Source organism: Labeo rohita, chromosome 24 (genome assembly GCF_022985175.1).
Source record: "Labeo rohita strain BAU-BD-2019 chromosome 24, IGBB_LRoh.1.0, whole genome shotgun sequence".
Taxonomy (NCBI): Eukaryota; Metazoa; Chordata; class Actinopteri; order Cypriniformes; family Cyprinidae; genus Labeo; species Labeo rohita.
In genome coordinates this window covers 19165834-19188198 of record NC_066892.1, presented here as the reverse complement: position 1 = coordinate 19188198, position 22365 = coordinate 19165834, and the positions used below count along the sequence as shown (strand labels likewise).

At 35.4% G+C, this 22365-nt stretch overlaps 1 protein-coding gene across 1 annotated transcript; it reads right to left on the bottom strand.

The window, feature by feature from the left end:
- Positions 1–6873: 6873 nt before the first annotated feature.
- pck2 (phosphoenolpyruvate carboxykinase 2 (mitochondrial)) lies at positions 6874–21280 on the bottom strand. The gene is made up of 10 exons (XM_051097977.1): positions 20588–21280; positions 16641–16856; positions 16270–16454; positions 15358–15564; positions 14300–14487; positions 12293–12455; positions 11784–11999; positions 10552–10689; positions 8938–9033; positions 6874–7885 (listed from the first exon to the last, which is right to left on the bottom strand). Exons 1-10 carry the CDS (start codon positions 20617–20619, stop codon positions 7416–7418), a joined length of 1911 nt encoding a protein of 636 aa, XP_050953934.1. The 5' UTR covers positions 20620–21280; the 3' UTR covers positions 6874–7415.
- Positions 21281–22365: the final 1085 nt, after the last annotated feature.

Sequence of the window (22365 nt, the reverse complement as noted above, 5' to 3'; positions counted from 1 at the left end):
ATATGCAGATGGAACTTATAGAAGAACGAACATTACTGCAACACTCCACCAATCCGGTCTTTATGGTGTTGTGGCCAAACTCAATACTCTCCTCAGTGAAGACACATGAAAACCCACTTGGAATTTGCAACAAAGCACCTAAAGAACTCTCAGATTGTGAGAAACAAGATTCTCTGGTCTGATGAACCTCAATTCACTGACTCACTGGCAGGGACTGAGGGACTCATCAGATTAGAAGGAAAGCTTGACAAAGCAAAATATAAAGATAGTCTTAATGAAACCCAGTCCAGGGCATTCAGAACCTAAGACTGGGCAGAAGGTTCACCCTCCAACAGGACAATGACCCTAAGCTCACAGCAAGAGTGGCTTATAGACAACTCTGTAAATGTCCTTGAGTGGCCCAGCCACAGCCTGGGCTTAAACCCAATCAAACATTTCTGAAGAAACCTGAAAATGTCTGCCAGCCCCCATTCAAGCTAACAGAGCTGGATAGGTAAAGTGGTGAGGAGAAGAATAGCAGATAATTGCCAAAAGCAGATGTGCAAAGCTTGACGCATCATACCAAAAAGCCCTGAAGCTGTAAAGGTGCTTCACATAAGTACATTACTTATTTAAGTTTTTTAAATTTTTAATAAACTTGCAAAGTTGCCACAATTCTGTTTTGTGCTTTGTCATTATGGTGTATGGAGTTTAACATAAGGCTGCAACTTAAAAAAAAAAAAAAAAAAATTGAAGGGGTATGAATACTTTCGCAAGGCACTGTAACTGCAGTGAATTAAATGTTTTTCTTTAAACACTGCTGTTCCACCGATGCCATGTATTCTATGACTTAGTTTTGTTGTAATATATGAAATGTTCCTCTTTTTAAATTTTACAGGAGCACGTTTGTGATGCTGCAGGTGGGAGTGGACATCTTGCTTGGGTGAAAACTGTGCAGAGAAGTGCATCCCATCATGCTGAAAACAAGAATGAAACTAACCCTCTCCATGGAGGTCCAAACGCCATTAGCACAGAATGACACATTTGTTCAGTGAGTATTAACATGCATTCAGAGTTAAATAAGAGAGAAATGAATGGCATGCTGTTGTTTGAGCTGATAAATGTAAGCAATATAAACCTTATGACATTCAGAATATATTTATTTTGTGCCTCTGCACTGTTTTGCTTTCACAGTATGATGTTTTAACTACTGTAAGAACATGATGTTGTACTGAAAACATTCAATGTGAAGACATTTGGTGCATGAAAAAGGGTCACAATGTTTAGTCAAATACATTTACAAAAATGAAAAGTAAATGTGCATTGTTTTATGGGTTTATTTTTTACTTAATAGTTATTCAAAAAGTAACTGTGTTGTTACACCACAATTTCTTTTATCTGCTCAGTCAGACGTTATGTTGAAAATAATGTTTTTAGGAGATAAAAAGAACATAAGTAACATAAGAACATAAATTAAAAGGTAGTGTTATTTTAACATTCATAAAAGATGTCTGATTAACTCCATGAGGGTTAAATGTTGAACTGAGGGTTAAATGTTGAACTGAGGCTTTTATTAACTTTTAAAAATGTTTATTTTTAACAAACATTTCATAACAATGAAGAGCAAAACACATTGCAAGCAATAAACAAAGATAGCAGTGAGTGATTATTTTTCTCTTAGGGTTATTATTACTCTTCGATTATTATTAATGTCATCATAACCAGCACCAGATCTGTTATGAGTGTTTATAATCTAGCAGAACTGATGGTGTTTATATTCATCTTACATTATAAAAAAATTAAGCATTGTTGTAATTTTTTTTTTTTTTAAATGATTATTAATAAATGTGAAAAAGTGCGATGTGAACAACTTTGGACAAAAAGTAAATGACATGCACACAAACAAATTTTTTTGCACTATTTTTATTTATTTATTATTGCACTATTTATTATTTTATTAATATTTATTATTATTTCACTATTTAGTATTTTATACATTTGGTTACAAACTTATTTTACTTATTTATTGCACTATTTATTATTTATAATTATTTATTTAATATTATTTCCCTATTATTTTATATGTTTTGTTTACAAACTAGTTTTTTATTTGTTTACTTTGTTTATTTTGTTTTGCACCTTAGAAAAATGAGGTTAGGTTTTTAGCAGGAAAGTAGATTAAAGGGGTATTACTGTATTACACTGAGCTCTGTGCATAGCTAGGGCAAAAAGACCTATACTCATCCAAGTTCCTGGCTTGCGGTGAAAAAATTTTCACAGTATTTGCAACCCTTTTTCCCCATGACTCAGTGGGTTCATTGGGGTCTGGTTCTTCAGCATAAGTGTCACCGAAACCTCTTCCATCATTCCTAGCCAGCACCTTAACAGCCGTGTCTTCGCCCCACATGATGTTCATTGGTTTCCCCACGAGCTCTGAAAACTTAAGAGCCTTTAGGGCCTTTTCTGCATCACAGCGGCGTTCAAAAGTAACAAAGCCGTACCCGCGAGACAGGTTGGTTTTTATATCTCTGCACACTTTCAGAGTACAGATGGGGCCGAACGGGAAGAATATTGCATGCAGTTCCTTTTCAGTCACATTTGGGTGGAGGTCATTCACAATCGGTGAAACTGATGGATTAGAGCTGCTCTCCTTTTCTTTAGGTTCGCACCTTTTGTCACAGACCTCTCTGTGCTTCAGGATTTCCCCGAAGTTAGAAACGGCATCATATATAGCAGGCCTGTCATTATGATTTGCTAGGACATTAATAGTCATGTGTTGGGCCCACATGATGCAAACTGGAGTGCCCTTAAGATCAGAGTCTCTAGGGCATTTTCTGCATGCTGGCGGTGTTCAAAAGTCACAAAAGTATATCCACAAGACTGGTTGGTTATTGTGCTTCTGCACACTTGCACAGAACAGAGTGGTCCAACTGGACTAAATACTGGTTAATATATCTGGGTGCAAATCACTGACTAGCAATGACCCGTGGTCATTTGGCTTTTGGCTACTCTCACCTGAACAACAGTTGTAGAAGGTTGCCATTTCTGGTTGTCCTTATTATACACAGGGCTCTCAAGTCTCACGCATTCACCGTGAGACACACGCATTTCAACCAGTTCACACGCTCTCACGCCACACCTTGTATTTCTCACGCTGAGAAAAGGATAACTTTTCCCGCTCTATTTCTCCCACTCTGGTCTATGCATCCCTGTCTCTGCTGAATCGTTTTTATTCCCTGTGGGGATAAAAACATCCCGCGAACCCGCTCCTAAGTCCCGTTCTCAATCAAATGCTTCGAAATCACTTTGCGACGCAGTGTTTTACTGATACTGTGTTCTTTGTTCGCTTTCTCTATATAATTTATTCGTTGTTTGAAATGAAATCATTACAATTAAAAGGGCTAACTTACAATGTTTTTTAATAAATTGTGATCACGTTAGACAGTTTCCATCGTATTAAAAACATTTCATGACATGACACTCATTATCTGGTACTTGCTTAAAAAGACGGGTATATAATATGCGTTGTTAACAGATTACACTAACATTAGGTTACTTAGTTAGGCTATAGCTTTATTGGAGTTCAATCTCCGCCTATGTAGAGAGAAAAAAAGTTTTTTAAGGCAATTCCCCCTCTGTTTTTTTTTTTTTTTTTTTTTTTTCTTTTCACAAATCGCACTGGGTAAATCTGATAAAAGACAAATTTATAAAATAAATTGTTTTATATATTTAAAAAATTCAAACGTACCAGCATTGTTGGGAGGGTTGTTTTGGAAATGCAATAGGTTACAGAAGTTACTCTATTTAAAATGTAATAAGTAGCATAATTATTTTAAGTGTTTTAAAAGTAATGTAACTGATTACATTTAATTACTCCTGTTCTGTGTCATAAACTCCTGAAACATTGGTGTCTCATATTTTAGAGTCTAGACCAGTCAATGCAATTTGGGAAATCAAATCTGTATGTGTGTGAATCGTTAACATTTAACTGTACATTGTTTCTCAGATTTTATTTTGTTATTAAATTACATAATTCCATTACTAGTTGGTGTAGTTAAGTTTGAGCCCCTACCACTGTCATCAAGGCATCAAAATGTGCAAAAAACACTTGCAATACAAAATGTTATTTGTAAGTTTAAATGTATAGGCCTACTCTCTCTCTCACACACACATAGCTTGACATAGGCTACATGCTCAGGGCAAGTTCTGCAATCCTATTGTATGTGTACAGTATGTACATTGAGCACTGCAGTTAAATTGGCTTGTTTGGGGCTAACTTTCTTTTTATTTTTTAATATATTTGCATTTTTGAAATATATAAAACATTTTATTTTATTTGTATGAATTTGACTTTTTATCAGATTTACCAGTTGTTATAATTTCTATTTTGTGCTGGTTAATTTTGAACAATAGATAAAATTCTTCTAGCAAAAACTTGAGAGAATTGCTTGGGGCAGAGGGGCCACTGCTGCAAAATAGGCTCCTCCCCTGATAGTAATCTCACTCCAAACTTTTTCCAAAACTTGAGAGCCCTGTTATACAGTTCTTAACAAAAAGCTTTGCACAAAGCACAGTTGCTGTGTAGAGCTCACAAATCACTTGTATCTAAGAAGGGATCAAACCTACCCAAGTCGTATCACACTTAGGATATGAACTCACTGACAATTTGATTTCCCTGGTGAAAAAAACAGCATATGCTGGTAGGTATGTTTTGATGCTGGTTTAAGCTGGTCCTTTGCTGGTTTATGCTGGTCCTTAGCTGGTTTTTGCTGGTCATGTTGCTGGTCAAGGACCAGCATGAACCAGCAAAGGACCAGTTTAAACCAGCATCAGAACACACCTACCAGCATATGCTGTTTTTTTCAAAAGGGTTCCTTCTCCGAACGTTCTTAAGTCCTGATTACGTCACCAATACAGTCACTTGACATGTAATGTTGCATTCCTCTACAGCATAATCCATTTTTTTTAACTACTACTTATTTTATTTTAATCATCCCCGCAGTGTCGGACAAGATAAGCTGAATAATAATAAAAATGTTCCAAGTAATACATATTTGAGCTACAATACGTGTTTATTAATCATTTAATTATGTATGAGTGACCCCTGCTGGCAAAAAAAAAGCGGGGAGAAACGTTGACTTGTGTCTGGAAGCTCACCGTTGCCGGCGTATTGTATTATTGGAATATTTTTGTGTTTCAGGTACTGTATATTCATATAGAGTTATGCTGGTTAATGATGTTTTTCTTTAGGCAGACTCGAACGGTTTAGTTTAAACTAAAAGGACCGAAACGACCGTTTTCTCATGCTGAGAGGTAAAGTTAATGTTAACGTTTAGCAGATGAAATATCATATAACTATTGTTTAAAAAAAACAACACAGCGCATGAAAATATTTCCAGTTTTATTTAAGCTCCAATCTTAAGCCTAAATTGTTCCCCTTTTAAGATCGCTATTTTATGCTTTATACAATGGTGTAATAAATAAATAAACAAATAAATAAATGTTTATTAATTTATAAAACTTTAACTGAAAATAGAGTGTTTACTGTGTCGTTTTGAATTATTACACACTATTTTCCTATAATACTGTGAAGCTGCCTTGTCACAATCGGTATTGTTAAAAGCGCTATATAAATAAAGGTGACTTGACTTGACTAGAAAGATGACACATTTGTGACCCTGGACCACAAACCAGTTATAAGGGTCATTTTTTTAATTGAATATAAAGAATAAATAAGCTTTCCATCGATGTATGGTTTGTTAGGATAGGACAATATTTGAAGGAGATACAACTATTTGAAAATCTGGAATCTGAGTGTGCACAAAAATCAAAATATTGAGAAAATCCCCTTTAAAGTTGTAAGTTCTTAGCAATGCATATTACTTATCAAAAGTTTTGATATATTTACGGTAGGAAATTTACAACATATCTTTATGGAACATGATCTTTACTTAACATTCGAATGATTTTTGGCATAAAAGAAAAATCAATAATTTCGACCCATACAATGTATTTTTGGCTCTTGCTAAAAATATACCTGTGCTACTTAAGACTGGTTTTGTGGTCCAGGGTCACATTTTCTTTACTAAGATTAGAAAATGTTACATTTTAAATGGAAAAAGGGCCCCTGGGAATTAATAAGGGGATTAATATCACTCCTTAATAGTAAAGTTCTTTTCTGACAGGTTTAGGATTATTTTCCAGTTTGTATTCTGAATCCTGTTAAATGTCCTCCTGTTTGGTGTTACAGAAATGGCAGTAACACTTTACAATAAGCTTCATTAACATTAGTTAACTTCCACAGCATTTATTAATATTGTTTGAACCTTCTTTGATAATTGCACATGACTTGATTAGTGTGAAAATACAGATCTCAAAATCATACGGTTATTGTTGGAAAGGGTTCAAATACACAAAAACGTGGAATTTGTGGAACCTGAAGCATTTTTCTGAAGAGCAGATGGCAGTTTTAACAGTTCAGGACAATCATGGGACTCATGAACAACTATCAAAAAAAAAAAAAAAAAAAAAAAAAAAAAAATTATAAATTCAAATATTTTCTCTTGTGGACTATATGTAAACGTCTAAATAAACTAAAAACTAAATAACAGCAATAACATGCATTTTGTATGATCCCTCTTATTTTGGTAAAATTGTTAACATTTTGCAGATTCTGCAAGGTGTATGTAAACTTTTGACTTAAACTGTATTAGTATTCAAAATCTAAATGAATAAACACAGACATTTACATTGACACTAAATCCTATATGACAATGTCCTGTTCCAAACATAATTAAGTACAGTACTTTTGGTATCAGTATAATCTTTATGTACGTTTATGAATGTCAGTTTATTGTACTGATGTAAGAAAACCCAGTGTCACACGTAACAAAGTATGGTTTAGTGTTTTTATTCAGTCAGCTCATGTAAAAACATGCACACTTTCAGTGACTGAGACTTGTCAGTAATCTTTGGTCCGGATCTTTCAACCTGAACTGTCAAACATAATCCACTGATAAAAAGTTAAAATCTTTGGAGATAAAATTTCAGCTTTCTTTAGGTAACCGGTATGAGTAAAAAAATGATGATATTGGTGCTTTACTTGAAGACATTTTTGCACAAAATGATATTAGGTAGTGTATTCAGAAACTATACATATGTTAAAAATGTGGTTTAAATCATAATGTGGTTTTGTCTGAACAGAAAAAAAATAATCTAAAAGGCATTTGGGACATAGCTTGTAAACATTAAATAGAGTTTTAGCTTCTACTGTAAGATAAAATAAGGCACCTAGGTATTGATACCACTGGTGGCATCTAATGAACTTTTTGGTTTTGCGTTTTTCAGGTGCAGCGTCCACTGCAGTGCAACAGTCACATTAAAACCGCCACCTCAACCTTCCCATCTACTCAACATCAATGTAATGTAGCGTTTGTTCAATCCCTGACTCTCTCCTCCAGCGCCCTCAGCTCTCCTTCCACTTGTGTGGGTAGATCAGCTCCAACCTGCTGGGTGAAGTAGGTCCGAAGCTCCTGGGTTTCCTTCTGCCAGAAGGGTTTGGGCAGATCAAAGAGGGCACCCATATCGATATTCCCACCCAGGCCTTCTGTGTTTATGGCACCGTTTTGTGGAATCCATCCCACAATGCTTTTAGTGGCAGCCTCTTCTTCCCTGGTACGGCCGCATCGTTTGAAGATCCACTCGAGGACGCGGGCGTTCTCTCCAAACCCTGGCCACAGGAAAGAGCCGGTCTTCTTATCTTTCCGGAACCAGTTGACGTGGAAGATCTTGGGGAGTTGGGTCGGGCCCTTGCGCGTCTCCATACTCAACCAGTGGGCCAGGTAGTCGCCGAAATTGTAGCCGAAGAAAGGACGCATGGCGAAGGGGTCATGCATGATTACTTTACCTGAAGAAAATGAACCATATATATTATCATTTTTAAATAATATGAGTATGAGCTTTTCTTCAGTTTGTCAAGTGCTTAAAGGAAAAGTCCACTTCCAGAACAACAATTTACAAATAATGTACTCACCCCCTTGTCATCCAAGATGTTCATGTCTTTCTTTCTTCAGTCATAACATTTTTTTTGAGGAAAACATTTCAGCATTTTCTCCATATAATGGACTGATACGGTGCCCCGATTTTGAACTTCCAAAATGCAGTTTATATGCGGCTTCAAATGATCCCAAATACGATTGTAAATGATCCCAGCCGAGAAAGAAGGGTCATATCTAGCATAACGATCGGTTATTTTAATAAAAATAATACAATTTATATACTTTTTAATGTCAAACGCTCATCTTGTCTTACTCTGCCTGGACTTTTTTTGTTCCTGTTCATGACAGTTAGGGTATGTCGAAAAACTCCCATCTCATGTTCTCCCTCAGCTTCAAAATTGTCCTATATCACTGTTTTACCTTTTTTTCACTTTGCAAAGACTGTGTCTGTACTTCTGCAGCGATGTAGGATGATTTTGAAATGATTTTTAAAGTTGAGAGAGAAAATACGGTCTGAGTTTTTCAACATACTGTAACTGTCTAGAGCCAGAATACACAGAGTTGAAGGACTGCAAGGCAAGACGAGCATTTGAGAATAAAAAGTATTTAAATTGCATTATTTTTATGAAAATAACCGATCGTTTTGCTAGATAAGACCCTTCTACCTCGGCTGGGATCCTTTACAACCGCATTTGGGATCGTTTGAAGCCGCATTTAAACTGCCTTTTGGAAGTTCAAAATCGGGGCACCATAGCAGTCCATTATATGGAGAAAAATGCAGAAATGTTTTCCTCAAAAAACATAATTTCTTTGCAGCTGAAGAAAGAAAGACATGAACATCTTGGATGACAAGGGGGTGAGTACATTATATGTGAATTTTTGTTTTGGAAGTGGACTTCACCTTTAAAATAATGTATGCTTCTGGGTACTATTTATCATATGGTGAAATGAAAGTTTGTACCTTTATGTTCAGCAGCAGCTGTTGATTCAGACCTCATGGCTGCACCCACGAACACACCATGACGCCAATTAAATGACTCGTACACCAAAGGCACACCTGGGAAAAAATGCAGGTACATTTTGAGATATAATATATAACATATTTTGATGCTTTCAAAATCTCTTATGTTCACCAAGGCTGCAATTATTTGATTAAAAATGCAGTAATAACAGCAATATTGTGGAATATTCTGTTTCTATATATATATATATATATATATATATATATATATATATATACACAAAATTTATTTAAAGTCACAGTTGAAAACGTCTTGAAAAAAATGTGTCTTTTTCCAAAAACATTGTATGTATGCAAATTGTATAATATCCAAGGTACACATTTCTAGTAATTTTGCAGTTAATTCTCATATTGTATTTTCAGAGCTCTCCCCAAATTTGTCACTACCAAAACACAGTAATATATCATGTAATTAGAAGGGTTATATTGACCTTTTGCTTACATCTTCCATATAAATACAGATATTTTTTCTATTTTATTTAAAAAGTTTTCAGAGGTAAATTAATAACAATTACAATTGTAACAATATTTCAAGTTGATCATACTGATTTCAAAGTAAAGGATTCATTAGTTTGAATATAAATTGAACCAAATACTATCTTAACATCTTAACTGATAATTCAGTATACTATTTTTGACAAAACATCCCATGTTTTGGTTGTGACAGCACATTTTTGCTAGTAACAGTAATGGTTTGGTAGCAACCACAGTTACAGAATTTTAACCAACATACTAAAACACTACTAAAACATACTAAAATATTGTTTTTTCCCCCAAATAAAGGATTATGTGTTCCTTTTTGTCACTACCAAAACAATGATGACATGTTTCCATCGTGACTGTTACAGTAAGTGACAATTTTATGGGAGACCCCATAATGGGACAACACCTAAAAATACACAGATGTCACTACCGAAACTTCACCAAATGTTTTGGTTGTTTCAGTAGTAACAATTTTACATACCTAGCTCAAAGATGCTAATCAGCACATTGTTAGCTAGCACAGTTCTGAACAGTTGTACACATATAAAAACTAAATGTTATGGAATAACTTCCAAAAAAGTGTTTAATTATCGAAAAATGTTGAGACATTATTTAAAGTTACACATTATCAGGCTTTTGAACACATTTACCTCAAAATGAAGGGGCCTGTATACTCACCATGAAGCTTTGATATTTTTAAAAACAACAATAAAATAAAATGCAAAAAAATATTCCAATATCATTTTCATAAGTTAGGGTTCGGGATAGCCACCTCCCAATTGCAAGCACCCACTAAATGATTTTATATATATTAAGCACAATAATTTTAAATATTATTGTGGGTTTCAATAGATAATAAAATGATCTTAGTAAACATCTAAGATTTGAATACTTAAATGCTTTTTAAATGTGTTTTTTGGTTGTGGGACAGTTTGCACCAATTCTGTAAAATGGCCCATATATAAAAATGTTATGGTATTTAGTTAATTGTGAACATGCCTTAAAAGTATTGATTTCTTACATAATATCTAGATTTCATATGTACAATTTTGATTCAGTGACACCACCCACCTTCTGGTCTTCTGCCACCAAATACAATGGCATCAATGGGTACACCCTCATCACTTTCCCAAAGTGGGTCTATGATGGGACACTGGCCAGCTGGGGCACAAAACCTGGAGTTCGGGTGAGCACACAATGTAGAATCACCTGAGAAAACAAGAAAAGATAAACCGACATCATTATAACACCATTCAACAAACACTGGCCATATACTACTGCTATTACTACTACCAAGTTCACAAATGAACTTTTCTTTAAGGGGCAATATTTGCCCCCTGGAATTTCCAGGGGCATTTTTTACATTCGTAAGAGCAATTTTTATAATCACCTTATTATTCTAAAAAACATACTATGCTGACTTTAATGTCAAATATTTAAATTTACCCAGTTACCTTAATCTATATCTAAACTGTTGTCAATAACAATATACTGTTTTAAACTGTATCTAAATTATACATGTAAAAAACAGGAACTCTGAAGACTTTAGTATTATGACAAAAATCATTGTAGATTATTGCTCTTTATATTGTAATAATGATTATTAATATCGATATAAAAGACAATATAAAATGTCTCTGTTTCATTTTGGGCACGTCACATTCTGGCTTCAAAGACAAACATGTTGGTCCATGACATTAGCCAAGTCTAGCACAAGTTGTGCAAAAACTCCCGTTATATTCACCGAAGCTACAAAATTAATCTTTTATTTATGTCGTATCTGCACTGTGTTTTTTATGATGAAGGAATTTGTGAGTGTGCGGATTCAACAACAGCTCCAGTGTGTTCAGCACTGACTAATCTAAACACCTCTGATTGGCCAATGCACTCCTAAGTTCAACAGAAACGCATCTGATTAGCTATAAGGCTCCACACTGCACAAAACAGCACATAAAAGCAATCTGATGCAGTGTGAGCAGATCTAAATGTAATTCTGCAAACTGACAATTTTCATGCATTTTTACATTTCTTCTGCATTTTTAGCTCCAATGTATTGAATTTATGGGGCATTTTTGTTCATTTTGGTGGCAATTTTGCTACAACCCCTCGTTAATTTCTGACCCTGACTGCTACTACTACTACTACTACTACTACTAATAAATGTTATTTAATGAATAAATTATATTCATATAATAATCATATATAATTGTTATAAGCATTTTATCTTTTTATATTTATTGTTTAGTGTTTCTAAGAATTTTTTGATATTTTGTAAAAATGAGTTTACTAAACAATGCCCTTACCATACTTCCAGGATTTTCCATGCCAGTCTGTGAGATTGATTCCAGGTGCAGGTGGTTCCAGACCCTCCCACCAAACTCCCCCATCACTGGTCTCTCCCACATTAGTGAATACTGTATTCCTGGAGATGGTTGTCATGGCATGAGGGTTTGTCTTTAGGGACGTTCCGGGAGCAACTCCAAAGAACCCATTCTCTGGATTAATAGCTCTGAGTTTACCTGGTGAAGAAAGTCAAAATACACCACCATCTCTGTTAAAAACATCTATTTATAAGCATTAACAACAGTACTCCAATCAATATAAACTATACTGCAAAACTGTTTCTAAGCAACTGGGTGTTTTGTTGACTGAGAGCCAAGTACATATTTCTTTTTTAATTAGTTCACTCTACTGGCCAATAAAAATGCTAAAATAAAAGATATGGTGTAATTTCCTGGCTGCCAATAAACCCACACTTGTCATGCTGTGTCAACAGATGCATATGGTGTCTAGAACAAGTCATATTTCTCACCCTGACTGTCAAATTTCATCCAGGCGATGTCATCGCCCACACACTCAACCTTCCAGCCTGGCAGTGCTGGTTTCATCATGGCCAGGTTAGTTTTCCCACAAGCGCTCGGGAAAGCTGCTGCAATGTACCGTTTTACACCCTGAGGATTTGTGATTCCCAGAATCTGGTGGAGAAAGAAACAGGGATGTCTGTTAACATTACTGTTTAACAGATGATGACTCCAGCTAAAAGAGTAGTATGTAAGTACGATGCACTGCTGCTTGATCGATATGGTTAATATATAATAAATAAGGTTGTAAACTCAGTTGAATACTCAATTCTGATTGGTCAGTCACCACCCTCCCCAATAACAACCGGTAAAAACTAATAACACAAGCTCATCCTGATAACCGCAGTCGGCACAATTCACTTGCTTCGTGGAAGCTTTGCGTTTGGCTAATAAAATATTAATTAATTTTAATGAAATATTAAAACTTGAACCACTATTCTTTGTACAATTATTTAATTATGCCGTTCTGGTATTGCGGACTCACTCTCTTGTTTCATACAAACACAGCTGCTGCCATTTTGCAGCAATTGCTTGGTACACTGTAATGGATTTTATATAACTAACAAACTGGTAAGATTTTACAACGGTTTCTTCCTAAATCAATATCTTTTATCACCATAATTATTCATGTGGTGAAATGCTCTGTAATAAGTACACTGACCAAAAGATCTGAGACTTCTTCTATGTACACAAAAGGCCTATTTCTCTCAAATATTGTTCACAAATCTGTCTAAATCTGTGTTAGTGAGCACTTCTCCTTTGACAAGATAATCCATCCACCTCACAGGTGTGGCATATCAAGATGCTGATTAGACAGCATGATTATTGCACAGGTGTGCCTTAGGCTGGCCACAATAAAAGGCCACCCTAAAATGTGCAGTTTTATCACACAGCACAATGCTACAGATTTTGCAAGTTTTGAGGGAGCGTTAATTGGGAACCGTCTCAGGGAAGCTCATATGCATGCTCATCGTCCCCATCGGGGTCTCGACTCTGACTGCAGTTCGTCTTCGTAACCGACTTGAGTGGGCAAATGCTCACATTTGATGGCGTCTGGCACTTTGGAGAGGTGTTCTCTTCACGGATGAATCCCGGTTTTCACTGTACAGGGCAGATAGCAGACAGCGTGTATGGCGTCGTGTGGGTGAGCGGTTTCCTGATGTCAACGTTGTGGATCGAGTGACCCATGGTGGCGGTGGGGTTATGGTATGGGCAGGCGTATGTTATGGACAACGAACACAGGTGCATTTTATTGATGGCATTTTGCGTGAGGCAAATGCACAAAAAGGCACATACTGACTGGTTTTCAGACCCCCCCCCCCCAATACAGTAAAACTGCACATTTTAGAGTGGCCTTTTATTGTGGCCAGCCTAAAGCACACCTGTGCAATAATCATGCTGTCTAATCAGCATCCTGATATGCCACACCTGCGAGGTGAATGGATTATCTCGGCAAAGGAGAAGTGCTCGCTAACACAGATTTAGACAGATTTGTGAACAATAATTGAGAGAAATAGGCCTTTTGTGTACACAGAAAAAGTCTTTGATCTTTGAGATCAGCTCATGAAAAATGGGGTCAAAAACAAAAGTGTTGCGTTTATAAATTTGGTCAGTGTAGTATGGCTGTACCACATGTCTTAATTTCTGTCTATAGGACACTTGCTAGCAAACAGAAGCTTTGTGTTCAACTCAAATCAGTATTATATGTCTAATTATTTAGTTTTGTGGCAAGTAGCCATGTAATAAGCAAGATAATGTACATCCAGACAGTTTTTATTGCAAAATAAAGCCCTTCAGTCTTATAAGTCATACTATTTATTACACAGCATTTCATCATAAGTCTGTTGGACGTCATTCTGCGATAACAACCTGCTGGATGTACATTATGCCTTACTTAATTTAAATGTCTTATAGGGGACAAGCAAGAAAAATCTGGCATTCTGTCTGATGTCCCATACCAGCATGTGTTCAGCCAACCAGCCTTCGTCTTTGGCAATGCGTGAGGCAATACGAAGAGCAAAGCACTTCTTTCCAAGGAGCGAGTTTCCACCATAACCGCTGCCGAAGGATAGGATCTGTCTGGTGTCGGGAAGATGTGAGATCAACACCTTGTCTGGGTTACAAGGCCAGCTGTTTACTAGAGGAGCTGTGTGGCAAGAACAGAGAAAGGTAAATTATTGATAAGAAAATAAATTAATACTTTCATTCAGCAAGGACACAATAAATTAATTAGAAGTGACAGTAAAAACTTATATAATCTTACAAAAGATTTCTGGTTCCACTTTATATTAGGTTGCCTTAAATACTATGTACGTATATTTAAATGAAACATTTGATGCAATGCACTTATCGTGTACATACATATTTTTACATTTAAAAAAAAAACCTGCATGTATTTTTATCTGTAGTTAATTTCTGTAATTACATTGGTAATTACACTGTTGACTCAACACTTCAACCTACCCATACCACCCAAAACTGTCTCTATCCTTACCCGTATCCCACCTCAATAGCAGCAAATGTGTTTTGCAATACAATATGAACACTGAACTGTATTTACATTTATTTAGTATTTAAAGCCACCTAATACAAAATGGGACCAGATTTCTATTTCAAATTAAACTGCTCTTTTGAACTTTCAATTCATCAAAGCATCCTGACATAATGTATCATGGTCTCCACTAACATTTTAAGCAGCACAGCTGTTTTCAACATTAATGATAAAAAATCATGTGTCACGGAAGACTGGAGTAATTCAGCTTTACAATCATAGGAATTAATTACATTTCAAAATATATTAAATTACAAAACAATTTATTGTAAATTGTAGTAATATTTCACAATATAACTATTTTTATTGTATTTTTAATCAGACAATTTAAAAATAATAATAATAATAATAATAAAATAAATAAAATTACTGACCCCAAATAATACTGTAAATAATAATATATCAAGTTTAATAATATTAATTTTTTACATTTAATCTGACATTAATATAAAGCAGTTAAGGTACCTTTGAGTGGTAACGGTCGGCCCAAAGAGTGCTGGCAGCGCACAAACTCCGCCCCCTCGGCTAGTTTCTCCAGCACAGGTGTCCCCATGCGTGTCATGATGCCCATGCTGGCCACCACATATGGAGAATCTGTCACCTGAACACCAAACTTAGCGAGAGAGGAGTTCACAGGGCCCATACTGAAGGGAATCACATACATTGTGCGTCCTGCAGAGGGGCAAAGAAACACAAATATTCAAGAGATGTTTTAGGCACTCCAAAAGTTTGCTCTCAGCGTCCCAGACTATTCGTGAGTGTGTGGATTGGTGAACAATTTGACGCATATTTGCATTTTAAAGAAACATTTCAGGTTTCAGGATTCTGTGAGAAATATATATATATATATATATATATATATATATTTCAAAGACAGGTGCCACAGCAAACCAAATTTGATTTAAGAGAGCTCTGGTTTGTGTACATTTACTATTGATCATGGCAGCAGTAATTCATCAAATGATGATCAAATAATGGAGAACAGCATTATAACTGGGCATATATCCAGAAGCACAATATAGACAAGCGCTCTTTCAGCATTTTAAAGAGCTGATTCAGATGCCTGGATTTCAGTAGTGTCATTATTATTGAGTGTATTCACTAACTAAAAATACATCTAAAAATATGTATAGTATTATTCAATATTTATATTTAAGTATTCAAATTTGATAATGTTTTTATACAATTTTAAATAATATTTAATAATACATAAAATAATACAAAACATATTATTTAATATCATTATTTTACAACTCAAAAAAGGCTATTTAGATATTTATTTAAGACATATTTTCTTCAACTTCTATACTATTTTGGTGGTTGAAAGTACTGTTTGACAGGTTTCAGTTATTGTTCAATGGTTTGAGTAGCACACACCTGCCATGGAGCCAGGAAAGCGGTCCTCTCTGGCTTTCTGAAAGTCTTCCTCACTCATCCAGCTACCCAGCTGTGACTTGGCACCTCCGGTGGGAATGGGAATAGTGTCTCTTTGGTCCTTAGTGACAATCACAGTTTTACTCTCCACGCGAGCCACATCTTTAGGGTCAGTACGTGCCAACCAGCTGGAAAAAGAAAAGAGTAAAAATTGAAATCAGGATTAAGGCAATGTAAAATCATTGATATTATCACCATTATTTGTTAAAACTTTAATAATATTAGCAGTAGGATATTTTTATTTAATGTCATGTCAGCATCCTAGGCTATTTTCATGGTTAAACCACTAATTAGGGGAAAAAAAAAATACTTGCCAGTTTTCATATTTGGTGAGTTTTTTCACCATGCCCTCTTTTTCCAGGTTGGCAAGGATGTCTGCCATCTCCGCAGGCGTGCCTGTGACGACGTGCACTTTAGCAGGTTTACATTCAGCCACTGCGCCAGACACAAACTCAGCCACGGATGGGGGGAGAGAGGGGATGGTGGCGAGTGACCGCACACCCACTGAAGCTGTACTGATGGCATTTCGCCTGCATGGACACACACACAAACATTAGTACAGCAAACTAAAGATGTGGTCTGCAAATGGCATGTATCCACTTACATTTGAGCATTCAAACAGTTAGTTCTGCATGTAATCACTTTACACAAAAATTCACAGACATACAAACTAAAATTTATAATATAAATAGTTAGTGTTTTGATATCCTAAACAACAAATTACTTTTCACTGTATTACTCAGCGATCTTTGCAAGTAACATTAACACCAGTAGTGGGCGACGATTCACTGTCTGTACGAGTCATTTGAATCGTTCAAGACTGGTTCAAAACACTGATTCATTCAAGAACGAAACGACTGAATTATTCATCCTAAATATCTTTCAAACAGGAACGAGAAACACAGCTATGAAATGTAAGTTACTCAATATTAACTGCTTGTTTATTGAACTGGGCTTCTATTACAAACAATAATTGTATAACATTTATTGAGGAGAGTGTGTGTGTGAGTGTGTCCTTACAAAAATAGCCTAATCTGAAGTGGAATCCACATTTTATTGCGACGAGACAGTAAGCTATTTCCGGGCAACGCGCTAGTTTTCCAAGCTGCTGTAACGTTAGGTAAACAACGAGAATAACAGTCAAACCGTCAAAAGTATTTAGACTAAAAACCAGTGTTCTTATGATTACTATCTATATATCTGTATTATGATTACTACTAAATAAAATATGATAACAAGGGTTGGGGAAAGTTACTTGCATTAAAGTAATGCATAACAATATTGCCAATATTGATTAATTACATTAGTTACTTTTTACGGAAAGTAATACGTTACATTATTTTGCGTTACTTTTAAATCTGACCAGGGCTTGCCTGTTTGTTTCTAATATAAAAAGTTATTTTTGCCAAATCTAAAATCCCTTTTACACCAAAAGTGTAATGAATGCACCTCAGGCTGAAGGGAAAGTAAATTCACGTCTGTATTAGAATGCAGGAGAAGAAAGTTCAACACTTTTCAGCAATTTTCAGCAAAAGCACAAATGTTAGTTTATCTAAAGTAACTTTTGCTTATTAGGTTGAATTGGATCACTGAAAGTCAGCAGCAAAGACACTGGTTAATAAAATGGGATTAAATACGTGTTTTTATTTATTTTGAGGAATACTGAATCTGTTTTTGTGAGTGAGATGAATTAATGCGTGTACACATTTAGTCTAGAACTACAATAACATGTTTACACAGCGTACCCAATGCATCTAAACATACTACCGATTTCTCTCAACGTGGGGACATGAAACTTGTCAGTCAATAAATGGGAAAACAAAATAAATGCCATTATTCATTTGACAAATTACAAAGATTAAAAAAGATTAATTACCTTAGTTACTTGAAAAAAGTAATCTGACTACGTAACTCGCGTTACTTGTAATGCGTTACCCCCAACACTGATGACAAATAACAGTTTGCAATATCAAGCAAAATAATGGGATGTTTTTGTAAAAGCTAAAATAACTGGAAGCTGATGACGTCTTGCATATTCAAGCAAAAATATGAATGCTCTTATGGTTAAAAATAAGGTGGATAGTCTAAAGCCAACTCAGTTAAAGTCTAAAGACTAGATGGATCTATATGACCATGGCATGTTAAATTAATGAATGAACATTCATTTCAGCTGGCAGAATGGCGTTATGAATATTGCATTATAACTGCTAAATGTACTTTAAAACAGATCTTTGGCCGGTACTGAAAGATAAGTGATTAAGAATCTGCAAGAGTAATTAGTGTTGTTCTTTGGAATGAAGTGGACTACACGTGCTGTACTACGCTGAAGGAAATGGCAGGTAACACATTAAATAAAAACGGACCTTTTTAAATAGAAAACCTACAGTATTTCCTTGTACAACATGCTCCAGTAATATGTTTTATTTACAGCTTCAAAAAAGTATAGTCAAAATTTTGCCAAGCTCATGGCTATGAATAAAATGTATGATAAAGTAAAAAAAAAGAATGAATAAATAAACAAGGCAGAATGATGGGGAGATATTCTCTATAAATATTTCTCTCTAAAAGCAGAAAGAATGAGGGAGAAAAATAGAGAAAGCTAAAGAAAGGAAAAACCACAAGTTGAAAACCAGAACAAAGGTTGCTAGATGAGAGAACGTTTTGTTCTTGCCATTCAATCCTCAGCTTTCTGAACATATAGGTCAAAAAACATCTGAGACCATCTTGTTATTCTTTAACAGTGATCGTGAACTCAGCATATTCGATTAACAAGACGGCACGTGACTGCGAAGCCTGTTGGCTACAATTAAGAGAATATCTCAAGGACAGCAAAAAGAGTTCCTTTCCTTTACCCTTTCATTCTGTTCAACACAAACCCCCACCCCAATTGCCACACTCCCTACCCCATAATTCCCCTCTATTGTTTTCCAAAGCCATAAAGTGTTTACAAACTTCACTAGAACAAAGTGTCTGAGTCAGTCACCTTTGTGACCCTCATGATCCCTGACTTTCATCAATAACCATTGAGCTTTAAACCATCAATTTTCATAGGCACTTAAACACATCCCCACATGAATGGACCAATCAAACGGCCTCCTTGGCATTCACTCCCCTCCCCTCCCCTCCCCTCCCCTCAGCGTCTGGTTAAACAGGGTATAGCCAGTTCAAGCACACTATGTTCATGCATGAACACAAAAACACACGTAACAATTTGAGAAACTTGCGAAATGATAAAACAGCCAAAAGGGTGCTTCCCTCTTTAAGCCTAGTACATGCATTAAAACTATACCTCAAGGGCTTTTCAAGGCAAAAACAACCTGTTAAACAAGTTAGTAGACCTTTTAACTCAAAACACTCATATGCACACACATACGTCAGATTAACAAGCAGTTCCTGGTATCATGCAACTGTAGGGTAAAGTTTAGCTAGTAGAAACTTTCACACTGTGCATATTGACTTCTAGTCCTGTGCTGATGTAATCGCTCATCCTGGTGAGAGATTGATAGAGCAGATATAGATGCAATAAAATTGGGATCTGCTCATTTATTCAGCATAATTATTCTTGCTTTGTTACTGATCTCGAAATGTTCCACATTCCAGTTTTACAGGAATGTTTGTTGTCACTTTCCTTTGTGTGGTCAAAGGTGGTGGTTATTTGCTCACTCATAACCTGTTTTTCAGACTAAGTACACATAGTAGTCTCTAAACACATCTCTACGTGACTTACGCTGCTGCATTCCTGTACGTGAGTCGTGACACATTTCAATAACAGTAGTTTCACTAACAGTGGGATGTAATATGTGGCAAATGTCACTGTTTGGCAATACGAGACCACAGGATTCAGGAGTATTATATCTTACTCTGGATTTCTATAACTATCAAAGATCATTCTGCATTATTACAGCCTATTGTAGTTTAGTACCTGCAGTAAAACAAGGGAGGCCACACTGTAATTGTCCAGGGTGTTGACAAATGGATTTTTAAAACAGTTGAGGTCTTTTTAAACGTTTCGCAAGAAACTATACAAGGATGTTTATTCAAGAAAGACAGGGGTGTGATAGAGTATATTGAAGGACTATAATAAAATAATAAAGTTTGACCTTTAATTCTTTGTTTTGCTGTTATTAGCTACTACCAGAAAATAAATGTTGTATATACTACATTTTTATTTTATTGTATTATTTTACAGATTTTTAAAAATAAATATTATATATAATAATGCAATATTATTTCATTTTAAAAATGGTCTAAAAACACTCACCTCCTTAGTACTCCAAGCAACAGGCAGGACATCTTTGGTGCAAGTGGAAGTGGTGGAGTAAACAACCGAAATTATAACTTGTATGACTAATAAATGAAATGAAGCAATATGAGAGGGATGGCTTCAGTCCTGTGCACCTCTCATATCAGACTGGTGAGGGTGATAGTCCAGCTCTTGAGGTAGACTAGAGTAAAGTAAGACCCTTGCACTGTAACACGTGTAACTTATCATCAGATGATCCCACCCTCAGCTCAGCTCAGATCACTAATAATGACGCTCTTCTCCCCTGCGAACCAGTCCGAAATGTTTCAGTAATAAATAAACCTTCGTGCTGGCAGATTTTCTAGTCGCGTAACATATTCTAAAAGTTTAATATCGTTTTATAATATTCGTACGCTTCTAATAAAACACGACAGAGTGGGAAAACTAACGTTAGCTTTTGCATTTCAGTCAGAAAGCGTTAAGTTGATGCTCCTCCGTCATTGAAGTCAATCAAATACAATGAATCAAATCGGTTCGCTTTCTGCCGGCTGATGCAAGCGCGCATTGGTTCCTGTATCCGATTCCTTAGAAGACTCGTTGTGCTCCTTCCCGCTTTCCTGCTCGGTACCGGCTGCGAAAGACGGCTGAGTAAAGTTGTGTAAAAGTGAATCTTATTTTTAAAGCTTCTTTATTGAGCTCCGAGATCACGTGAGTGTCGTCTCGGTTTGCTTCGTGCCAAGTCAGCAGATGTTGATAAAGTTGAGTGTGTACATTGTAAGGCGGAAGCTTAGTGGCTCCTTGTGACGTCGTTCCATTCATCATAACAGATGTGAGTGTAGGGCCTGAGAGATGTTTATGTTGCATACAAACATGTAAATATGAGGGAAATAAGCGTTGTTTTTCATCTTGAAAGCAGAATGTTTAAACACTACCCAAACAATATTCATTCTGAAAAATGATAAACTTGTCAAATGTGTTAATATCTAAAAAACATGTTTTTATTTTATTTCTTTTTTTACTTAGTATTTATTTCAGTTTATCCTAATGTATCTCTTGACTGTTATGCATCTTTAAAAATCGCATTTAAATTTAAATGCACATTTAAATGGTCTTGATTACCTGAAATAATATGGATATAATAATGCGTCTTATATAATGTGTTTGTCTGAATATTTTGTGTTTTAACTCTTGATTTTTATTCAGATGAAAACACTGAATCGTTTTCGTTTTGTTATAAGGTCACATTAAATGTTACAAAGAGTGAATTAACTATGTTTAAATATTCAGTATTTCATTTCAGTATTTTAATGTACACTGCCTGTTGGGGTCAGTAAGAGTTTTTTAATGTTTTTAATCTCTTGATGAATACAGTAAAACTGAATTGAGGTGAAATATTATTATAATTTAATAAGCAACTGTTTAAATTTTCAAATATAATTTATTCATGTGATGGCAATAATCTAATATTATTCTAATTTGCTGATTTGCTGCTCAAGAAACATTTTCATAAATCAGTATTAGAACGATTTTTGAACATTCCTGAAATCTCAGCCACTATAGAAATACGGTAGGTTACACTTGATAACGTATTAAAAGAGAAAACATTTTTTTCAAATAATAATAGGTAATAATATTTCATAATATTTCTGTTTAACTCAAGCCTTGGTGAACTTGTATGTATTTACAAAGAAAATGCTAGTTTTGATCATTAATTAAGCTACCAGTCAAAAGTTTTTAAGCAGTAAGATTTGTAATGTTTTTTAAAGAAGCCTCTTTAAAATTTCAATTTGATTATA

Excerpts from the sequence above, each read along its gene's own strand:
- pck2 (XM_051097977.1), bottom strand. The coding sequence starts at position 20,619 with ATGTCCTGCCTGTTGCTTGGAGTACTAAGGAG. Across the intron at positions 9,034-10,551 it reads TGGTGGCAGAAGACCAGAAG|GTGTGCCTTTGGTGTACGAG; the intron begins GTGGGTGGTGTC and ends ATTTTTTCCCAG. Across the intron at positions 7,886-8,937 it reads AGCTGCTGCTGAACATAAAG|GTAAAGTAATCATGCATGAC; the intron begins GTACAAACTTTC and ends CATTTTCTTCAG.